Consider the following 11385-nt stretch of genomic DNA (forward strand, 5'->3'; position numbering starts at 1 on the left):
CTTGCCTTTCACACTCCCCACTGCTGCTGGTAATCAGTGAGTGCCTATAGAAGAGTGTTCACTCCACTCACAGAAGAGGATGTTTACGGCAATGATAACAACTATCCTTTTAGGAAACATGGTTTCTCAGTTCCAGGGGTAGCCTGCTTTACATTTTGGTTAAAATGATAATAGATGTTCAATGTAGAATGTTTTGGAAAGCAAAGAAAGATCACAAATGAGCTCAGAAGGGGAATCCAGTTATGTATAATTTACTTCCAAGTCCCTGGTTCTTAGAAGGAATTCATAAGAAAGATTGTGCTCACAGATGCTGGAAATGGGCTCAGGCAGTATCATATCACCACTGTGCCACACTTTTGCTTTTGGACACCAGATAGCCAAGATAGCGCCCTCAGGTGTTAGATTGGGAAAATAGCAACCACAAGAATTGGGCTCTGAGTCCCTAAGCTGACTCTATCACTTAAAACTGTATGTTTTGGGAAAATTATGTAACCTTTCTGAATCTCAGTTTCTATATATGTAAAATGAGATGATGACTTATATACTTCATGAGTTTGCAAGAATTAAGTTAACACATTTAAAATATCAGGGATGGTTGGTTGGGACACTGTAAATACCAGATTAGTGCTACATAGTCCTGGTGGTCCTAGTGACAGTAGTTGACGTTCTCATCTTGATCTATGACAAATTTATAAACCTTCACTTGTATTTTCTGGTCATTTCCTCATTAAGGAAAAACTACGCCAACTGCGAGATTGCATTATTGGGAAAAGGCCAGAAGAAGAAAATGTGTCTGGTAAGTAAGATTTGTCTGTTATTCCTTTATCATTCTGATGAAGGAGAAAATGCAAGGACTATGGAGTCAAACAGGTTTGAATTCAAATCTGTGCTCCCTCACTTCCCCACTGCATGATTGGACAGCATCTAATCCCTAGTACTCGGGTTTTTTGTCTGCAAAATAGGAGTAATTATAGATATGTCTGGAAGTGATTGTGTAAGTTAACATCTAAAATATTTTTCACCTTCTTTGACCCATAATGGACCTTCAATAAATGCTAGTTTATTTCCTTCGATTTCTATGAAATTTGCAAATAAGATAATTCCCCTCTAGTTTTTTATATGTATGAGCCATTACACAGAGTACTGAATTATTAAGGAGTCATACTTTTTTAATAAGGTTGAATATTTCTAATATAGTCAGTTCTCACAATTGTCCACAGGTAGATCATTTTACATTGTAAATCTCAGATTGCTTTCCCCTGTAGCCAGCATGCTTTTTGGCAATGCAGATCCCCCTTGCTAATAATGAACGGGTTGCTCTCAAGTGGGGGGGGTGGACGGACACCACTCATTTTAATGTTAATACAAACCAAACATTATTAAGATGGTAAATCTTCTCCAAAGATTAACAGCACATTCCAAAATTGAAAATAAATTATGTTGTCACAATTGGACCACTCTTTCCCCAAGTCCTTACTCCTGCACAGATAATTAAAAACTGACAATCACTAGCAAACCCTAAAATTTCCATCTCTTCCATGTTCAATAAGATTGCATAGATTTTAACTACTGCTTCATGTTGAAATCTACCCTGAAAAAGTTTATTAAATTGGTATCTGCTTTTCCAAGGAAAATTCTATAAGTGCTCTTAGAAATGTTTTCTAAAAACAGAAATATTCTTTCTAAAATAATTAAGTTCACAAATGCAGGGCTGATTTACACGTAACTGAGTTCTACAGATCTCCATCCTAATGTGGCAAAATATTAAAATTTTAACAATATATCAAATTATAAAATATATAAATACCTTTACTAAGGAACATTAGGTAGTAACAGCTAATATTTGACTATTTACTCTACACTTAATGTTATCTTTTTAGTTTCATATAATAATCCTTTGAGTTAGACATTAGTCTCAATTCATAAATAAGGAAACTGAAATGATAAGAAACTAAGAAGCCCAAAGACATACAGATTAGAAACTTCAACTTATTTCTTTTTTAATCCAAAGTCAATGCTTTTAATCATTGGTGTCTTAATTAGGAATTGGCTAGTTCCCCTTCTAACCAAAAGTAATACCAGACAAACCCTCCCACTGTATAGAACACTAACAGTGTGCAAAAATATGAGGCAGTTGATTTCAGGCAGTAGGCATTTAGTAGCCTAAGACTTAATTCCAGTGACAAAATATAGAAGGTGACTCTAATGATTGCCCAGGAGACTGATTTTCTGACTATAGGCTGTGCAAAGCAAGGCAGTCTTTTGACATGAGGAGGAAAAGATCAGAGTTCAGGGCAGCCAAAGCTTCTGCAATGTGTGTGGTGGGTCCCTGAAGAGATGATAGCTGTGTAGAGAGGTAGCCGCACAGGCCACAAGTCTATGGCCAAGAGATGAGCTGTCCATATGTAGGGCAAGACCACTCAGACACAAGATAACAGCTTCTGGGACACTGAAAGCAAAACAAGACACTAGATGAGCAGAGCCAGGGAAAGACCAAACTGGGGATGTTCGAGTTCTTGCCCTGTCAGAGTGAAAAGATCTCCTTAATAATTTGTTAGAACACCTGGCACCCCACTGTGACACCCAAGAGATGTAATGACTAAAGACCATGACTTTTCCTCTAGAGGACCTCCTCTAGACCTGCCTTAACAAAGCCTAGAACCAAGGCCCTACAAGGTTTACATGGAAGGTAGAGTTTGTAGGCTCAGTGCCACTGGGGGCTTTAAAAAACACCGGGGACTATAGGTCAACACTGTTAAAAGCATAAAACTAGGCCTATACAAGTTCATGCCGGTCATCAAACTGCCTGCTAAAATGAGAACCTACACTTATTACTTAAAGAGGAATACTACAGAATCCAGAATATACAGTTGATTGTCTATAATGTCCAGTATTCAATTTAAAAAAAAAAAAAAAAGAAGGGAAGATATACAAGATGTAGGAAAATGCAATCCATAGAAAAGAAAAAGCCATCAATAAAAATTGCATCTAAAATGGTCCCATTGTTAATCTTAACAGACAGAAGACTTTAAAGCAATTCTTATAACCACAGTTAAATTAACAAAAAATATGGTGTTAAGGAGTGAATAAATAGGGAATCTATTGATATTTACAGAATACGACATGGGAAAAATTAGGATACCTGTTTGTTTAACATGTACAAGGAAGGTTTACCAAAATAAAACATATGCTGGGATATTTAAAAAGTTTCAAAAGATTGAAATCATCAGAATACGTTCTCTGAAAGATTTCAGCCTTTTGAAATCTTATACTCTCTTACCACGACAGAAAAAATTAGAATTTAACTAGGAAATTAGAAATGTCTCAAAGTCATAGCTGTGTAGAGAGGTAGCCGCATTTAACCTGAATGATAGTGAAAATACAGCATATCAAAATGTGTGGAATGCAACTAAAATAGTACTTTAAGGTAAATTTATGGCTATAAATAGTGTAGGAGAAAAGAGGAAAAGCTTAAGATCAGTGATCTGTATTTCCACTACAGGAAACTGGAAAATAAAAAGCAAACTAAGTTCAAGAAGAGGTAAGAGGAAAACTAGAAAGATCAGATTAAAAATCAATAAAAAAAATGAAAGAGATGAATAATAGAAAAAAGAACAAAACCGAAAGTTAGTTATTTGAAAATATAACTAAAATTGATAAAACCATGACAAAAATGAACTGGAAAAAAGAGAAAACAAGAGTTACCACATCAGGAAAATAAAGTGAGGCTATCCCAACAGAACCTACAGATATTAAAAAGATCCTAAGGAAATAGAATTAACTTTTTGCCAATATATTTAACAACTTAGATTAAAAGAACAAATTAATTAAATAACAAAACTTACAAAGCTAAAATAATTACACTCCTCTGAACATAATATTTTACATAGTCAACAAAGATGAGGCTGGGAAGGAGGCAATAAGAGCAGAAGAAAATGAACCTGGAGGTGTTACAAATACATAACATATCCACACTGAAGGGAGGCAGAAATAAATTTAGAAAACAGTATATTCCAAGGATAGGAACAAAAGAAAAAAAATCAGTACATAAAAATGTATTCTGTACTCCAGTTAGTAGGTTTATTTCTCTATAAGGGTATAGTTTAGCAATTTTCAAAACTACCATTTGTATATTCTAGGATTGAGTAAGTAAATAAATGTATTATGGGCAGTAAGATACAGGCTTCCTATTGTCAGAAAGAGGAGTAACTAAACTACTAAGGAAGGAAGGAAAGTTCGAATGAATCTTTTGGTTCTACCCTGGAGTTGAAAGTAAATGTAACAACTCACGTTTGTTAATATATATATATTACAAATGATATAGAAATATAGTTGTATGTATAAACATATGCACTTCTTTAACCCTGTCTGCTGAAAAGACCTAGAAGCAATGACAGCCCAGCACCAATGAGCACATCTCACACCTAGGTCTTTGTTTATAAAAGCAAATGGCCAATTATCACATGAAAATATGCCCAGTGCCACTAATCATGAGGAAAATGCAAATTAAACTAAATGAGATATCAAATATAATGGCTAGAATTTTTAGATATTGCCAAGATGAACTGATTCGGCTATGGAACAACTGGATATGCATTGCATGCATTGCTTATGCTTCGTAAAGGGATGTGTTGGCTTTAGAAGAGTTAAATGAACATCAACGTTATGGCCTAGGCTAGCCACTTCTAGGGATTTTTCAAAAAGAAAGAAAGAATGAATGAATGAACTACGTGTATCCAAAGACTTGCTCACAAAATTCTTAGCAGTTTCATTTATAATGGCCAAACCAGAAAAAATCCAAATGTCCAATAGAAGAAGAGATAATTATACTACAGTATATTCATACAGTGGAATACTACTCAATAACAGAAAGAAATGCCTACTATTAACACAAAACAACATGAATGAACCTCACAGGAATTATGCTAACTGAAAGATACCAAACATGAGGGAGTACATGGTTTAAAATTCCATTTATCTGGAATTCTAGATAAAACCAATCTATAGCAATAGAAATCAGATTGGGGTCACTATAGATAATGGTGGAGTGAGGATTGATGTCAGGGGGCACAAGGAATTTTCCTTTTTCTTTTTTTTTCTTTTTTTAAAAAGATTTTATTTATTTATTTGACAGAGAGAGCTCACAAGTAGGCAGAGAGGTGGGCAGAGTGGGCAGGGGGAAGCAGGCTCCCTGCTGAGCAGAAAGCCTGAGGTAGGGCTCAATCCCAGGACCCTGGGATCATGACCTGAGCCAAAAGCAGAGGCTTTAACCCACTGAGCCACCCAGGTGTCCCACAAGGGAATTTTCTGTAGAGAGAAATGTTCTCTATCCTAACTGGGTGAAGGGTACATGGCTGTATATAATTGTCAAAAGTCATTAGCCTATAGCCTATATACTTTAGAATGTTTGAGTTGTACTATACATACGGAATAATGCTAATTCAAAAAAAAAAAAAGAATGGAATAGCTCAGGCTAGAAGAATCAAAGCAGAGGAGTGAGCTTTTACTAAATGTCTAACTTATCTAAAATCCTAATACCTTGGGACAAGCATCAGAAGGAAAAAAAAGGCAAGAGTAGTAAAAGACGTGGTTTCACACTGTGGCCAAAAATCAGTACATTTTTAATCAGACTGTGAAACTTCATAGTCACAATCAAAGACAAGAAGTAGTCAATTAAAAAGAAACAAAGTTTAAGATAAACGTTGAGCCAAACTCAATAAACGTCTCTTTCTGTCTTCTAGATAAACTCACGATTGTGCACTATCCAAATGGTAAGTTTTTGGTATTTACTAAGAGTTTCAGACTACAGAAAGGTACATGGTAAACTAGTTTCAATATTAATGTAAACCTAATATGATTATGCAGGTCAGGGCAAAAACTCATATTGATTTTCTATGTAGAAACCACTTGACATCCAAAATAACTTGGGGGTGATTCTAGAATAGCAATGTAGAGGCATTGTTACAGAGTAAAAAAAAAAAAAAAAAATGTGCTTTGAACACTAATGGACCTAGCCCTTCATAGCTTACCAGTTACCACCTTTGGCAAGCCACTTAAACTCTTTAGGCCTCAATTTCCTCGTATGTAAAATGGAGACAAGACTTCTCCCTTAGGGATTGCTGTAAAGGCAGTTGATGATGTATAAACGGGAGCTGATACTTGATAAGTGGGAGTTACTGGTACAGGAGGTGAAATTGAAATAACACTTGAGTGGGTGATTCGCTTTAGTGTGGTGGGGGGGATTGTGTGCAGAAGGTTGTCAGGGGTCAAGAGGAGCCAGGGACCACTGGGAGCTCTGACTAACCTAGGAGCAACCACAGCAGTGACCATGGGAATGGAGAAAAGCAATCGATAGAAGCGAGTTATGTGGCTAGGATGGAAAATGGAAAGCCTGTGGTAAAGGCAGGAGGAGCATTGGCCAATGGGAAGTAGTAGGACCAAGTTTTCATTAAAAAGTATACTTTGAGAAGACATCTAAATGGCCAACAGACACATGAAAAAGTGCTCAACATCACTTGGCATCAGGGAAATATAAAGCAAAACCCCAGTGAGATACCACCTCACACCAGTCAAAATGGCTAAAATTAACAAGTCAGGAAATGACAGAATACTTTGCAACCATCAAAAAATGAAATCTTGTTATTTGCAGCAATGTGGATGGAACTAGAGGGTATTATGCTAAGTGAAATAAGTCAATGAGAGAGAGACAATTATCATATGATCTCTCTGATATCATATGATATCAGAGAGGCAGCGGGGGGTTGGTGTTGTGAGGGATAGGGAGGAAAAAAATGAAACAAGATGGGACCAGGGAGGGAGACAAACCATAAGAGACTCTTAATTTCAGGAAACAAACCAAAGGTTGCTGGGAGGTGGGGGTGGGAGTGTTGGGGTGGCTGGGTGATGGATATTGGGGAAGGTATGTGCTATGCTGAGTGCTGTGAATTGTATAAGACTGATGATTCACAGACCTATACCCCTGAAGCAAATAACACATTATATGTTAATTTTTTAAAAAGTGTACTTTGCAATTGGCTGATTACGATAAATGGGAGGAAAATGAAGATGGCGGTGGCATAATCTAGTTGGGTTGTTATTCAAAGGTGCTAGATTGTGCTTAAGCAAAAGCAGCTCCTCAGCATCCTATAGTCACCTATATGGGGACGAGAAATTAACAGCACACTTGCCAAGTGCACCTGTTCAATATGCCCCTTCCTATCTCTTCTGTAATTTTCCCCTTTACCCATATCCTACTCAGAGCATAATCATTTTTTAAAAATACTGAATAAATGAATCATTAAATATATGAAAGACAGAAGCAATAGTAACAGAGTTTATATTTCTAGGTAATGAAAATGCCCGCAATGAAAATATGTTATATAACATACCCTTCCACAATAAGGTAGGTTGTGTTTATGTTAACTTTTATAAAATGCAAAAAAAAAAAAAAAAAAAAAAAAAAGAACTTTGTTGAGAAAGAATGTAAGAGCCTTCTGTCCTATGCTTGGAAAATTTTAAACAAATATGATCAAAATAGGTTACACTAGCTTTTGTGTGCAAATTACTGCATGAGCAGTAATTTAAGGAAATTGACTATTTAAGAAAAAAGCAAAAAAGGAACTCAAAGGAAAAAGCGCCAAAGCCAAAGTATAGCTGAATTTACCATATACAGACCAAATAAATCTTAGAGGAATGATGGATACATGTTTTTTGTTTGTTTGTTTTTTTGGTTGGTTGGTTGGTTGGTATTTTAGCAACAGTAATATGATGAATCTATTTGGACCACAATGTATACTATCCTTAAAGTCTAGTAGAGGAACAAATGTTACCCCAAAATATTGTTCATGTAAATAGCATTACTTCACATGTAGAGTTAACTGAAAATGAACTGCTAACAAGAGGCTAGAAATAACATGAAGCAAAGAGAGCCACCATTGAGAACTAAGACTAGTTCAGGGTAACACTGTTAAGGCCCTGGCCACAAATTCTTCTTCAAAATCAAGCATGTTATTCCAACTATCTACATATGTGATGTAGGAAGTTTTCACTATGGCCCAGGATCATGCAGCAGATGGATTTCTTTCTAAAATCCAGAATTAGAGCCCTTGGTAAGATCTCATAATAAATCAATTTTTAATAACCCATTAAGCTCTTCTCTGTTTTGAGTAAATCATAAGGAATCCTGAAAGTCATTTGCCCTTAAGAACTGATTAACACATTTGCATTTCTGGACCATCCTGTGGGCAACCGGTGAGCTATAGACCAAAGTCTAAAGAGTATGGACCCATTAAATTCACTGGGCAGGAGCAGAATCATGGGTACCACCAAGTCCTCTGAGTTTATGAACATATCCTGGTCAAAGATCCTTCTACAAGTTCTGAATGACTGTACAAGCATGGCATATTTCTGGAGAACAATATTTAGGGTAAGAAAAAAAGAAAATAAATTCCTAGCACTTAAGCTCTCCCTCAAAATGGAAATAAAATTTAAACTCAAGGACTTTGCTATTGGTGAGCTTTACGATGCTTCTTTCCTTCGAAGATGGAGAAACGTCTTGCCAGTTCCGTCTATGAAGCTATTTTCCAACAAAAGACAACTATGACTTTATCATGTTTCTTTGTTCCACCTTAAAATGGAGAAATGCTAGTTCTGTATCTTTTTCTTTCTTTTTCTTAGCTTCCTACTCGACTCCAAGTTGAAAAGGAATTTGGATTCTGTTGCAAGAGAGATTACTAAAGAAGGTAAAATATCAGTTATATTTTTAAGAAAGCTTAAAGCAGGCTTATTAGAGACCTGAAGGAATCATTTGTCTAGCAAACAGAATACTTTAAATATTTCATTGTCTTCTCCTGAAATGATAAACATGTGTATTTTTCAAGCCAAAGGTGAGTGTTCCTTAGAAAGATTTATGGATAGGGGTGATTTTTTGCTAGCTAATCAATTTCGATTGATGATCCATTATTCACTAATACATTTCTCTGATCTCACTTTCAGGTTATTATAATGAAACCCAAAAATCTGCAGACACTGTGCTTTCTGAGTGAAGTAAGCTTGCATTTGGATTGCCTGCTGTCTTCAGGGAAAATAGCATATGATGAAAGCAGAAGCAAACCTCTGGATTTCACAATTTGTTTTTGCCACAATTTATTGGCATTAACTTGCTTCAGATAGGTATATCAAGATTCAAACTGAATGCCATAGAACAGTTGTATTCTTTGATAATTCTTGTATTTCACGATGCATTTTGCCACTGAAGCAACTGTTTCCCATTTTGAAAATTAAAGGAAAACAAGAGCAGAGAAGTGAAATGCTCTGTAGCAAAGTTACTGCGCCTGTTTGAAGCACTAACCTTATCATAAGTTGACTCCTCTGTCCTTAGAATGACCATGAAAATACAAATTTGTTTCATACATATTTGCCTCTTAAGTGACTGGTCCATTTCCTGAATTTCAGACATTCAAACCTCTAATTATTATTGTCACCTCATGTTTTCAGAAACCTTCTCTTAGTGCCTATTTGCATATAACCTTGAGAATATTCTTTTTTAACTTTCTATATCTCAAATTAATATACATTTCAGCAACCTACAATCTTTATTAAAAGGCTTACACTTTCAGCAATGTATTTCTTAGAAACAACTTACTAGTTTAGAATAAAACAATTTTATCATTCTATGATTTTCCCTGTATGATTCCTGCAAATAAAATTAATGTTTTAAATTATGTCTGGCTTTCCAAAATAAGTGTATAATAAACAACCATTAAGTTGCTCTGCTCACCAGTTTACAAAAGGAAGGCTCCTGAAAAAAATTTTAAACTCATGTAATTTCACTGCTTAAGTCCCACAAAGTAAACACACAAATGATTTTTTTTCTAGCTTCTAAGCAGTGATAAGAATATCGAAAGTGATTCTACAAAACATTAATCACAGGTTTCTCATGACTATAAACATTCTCAAATAAGCTCAAGTTCTAAAAAATAATAGAGATGTTTGATTCATCCCTAGCAGACGATGCTTTGAGAAATGGCCTGCCCTTCCACACACAGTGATTAAATATATCCAAACAATGATTGTAAATCCCCCATTTACGTGGGTTGTCCCACCCAGAGAGTTCAGTAAACCAATGGAAAAACTGTTTTTACATAATTTTCTACATCTCTAAATTGAAATATATGTCTCATCTCTAAAGTAGAAACCTCTGTATTGGCCTGTGACTGATACCTAGTTTCATCAATGGCTTTATTCTTATTAAAAATGTGAAATCCAGTGACAGGTAAAATGTCAGCGTTTCTAATTATAAAGCAATTGGATTATCTCTTACCTGAGACTCAATTAAGAGTGGAAGAGGGAGATGAGGCTTGAATATTATTCAGGTCTTTAACCTAGATGGAAATTGAAAATCAGGGCCTCTGAATACTACTTTTATAAAGTGAGCGAACTTGGATTAAAACTATGGCAAAAAATAAGTCCCTTTAATAACCTCTTTCCTGAGAGACTCTGGCCCTTGAAATTTTACCACTTTGTCTCATGACAAAGAGACCTGGAAAAAAGAAACCCCAAAATAGCTGACGTCTTCCTCATGCTTCCTCTACCATGGCTCCCCCCATCCTTCACTGCTTTGGGAGATGGCTAGATAAGGTTGGAACTGGGGGATCTGGAGGAATCCATATCATTACCTGTTGCACTGGAGGATGAGATGAAAAGTGGAGAGAATACAAGCATGGAGGAAGACTAATACAAATTTAGGAGTGATCCCAACTGAAAATGCCCCATGGAAAAGTGTTTTTTCATCTCTGGACTCCATCCCTAACATGTAGAATACTGTCCATTAACTTTGAGATGCACAACAGAAGCTTTGCATTCATGCTAGAAGAGAGGAGAAGTCAAGGCAAAGGGCAAGGTAACAGGTGTGTTTCCTTGGGGATTTGGGGCATTTCTCAGAGACCCCTAACCACTCACAGAAAGGAAAGACCTCCATGGGAGATCTTTTGAAGAGTTTGCGCTGATTCTTGTAGCCTGAGCAGCCAGTAGCTAATATACCTTATCTTTCCCATCATTTCTTTCTTAAGTCGGGTTTGTTTCCAAGCCATTACTCCTAACTTTGGCCAAGTTAAATTTACCAGAACTCTGACTTCTAAGGACATTCAACTGGTATTGAATGTTATCAGAGTTTTATGTTTAATATTAATTCCCTTATTTTCTACCATATCAATTTCCTAGGCTAACATAGAGGAAGCACTTATTCCAGTGGTTCCTAACTGGGCAATTTTGCTCCCCTTGCCCCAGACTTTTGGCAATATCTGGCAACATTTTGTATTGCCATAACTATGGAGAAGGCGCATCTGGCATCTGGTGTGTAGAGATGAGTAATGGTAATAAAAGTCC

General features: G+C 36.1%; 1 protein-coding gene across 2 annotated transcripts in view; it reads left to right on the forward strand.

Annotated features, from left to right (window-relative positions):
* BANK1 (B cell scaffold protein with ankyrin repeats 1) overlaps positions 1-9722 on the forward strand; it is a 306556-nt gene extending 296834 nt beyond the window's left edge. For both annotated transcript variants that reach the window (XM_059376554.1, XM_059376562.1), the window contains exons 13-17: positions 733-796; positions 5742-5771; positions 7347-7402; positions 8677-8741; positions 8995-9722. In XM_059376554.1, the coding sequence (XP_059232537.1) occupies positions 733-796; positions 5742-5771; positions 7347-7402; positions 8677-8736 (210 nt within the window). In that variant the 3' untranslated portion in view covers positions 8737-8741; positions 8995-9722. The remainder of the gene's footprint in view (positions 1-732; positions 797-5741; positions 5772-7346; positions 7403-8676; positions 8742-8994) is intronic.
* Positions 9723-11385: the final 1663 nt, after the last annotated feature.

Source organism: Mustela nigripes, chromosome 1, assembly GCF_022355385.1.
Source record: "Mustela nigripes isolate SB6536 chromosome 1, MUSNIG.SB6536, whole genome shotgun sequence".
Lineage (NCBI taxonomy): Eukaryota > Metazoa > Chordata > Mammalia > Carnivora > Mustelidae > Mustela > Mustela nigripes.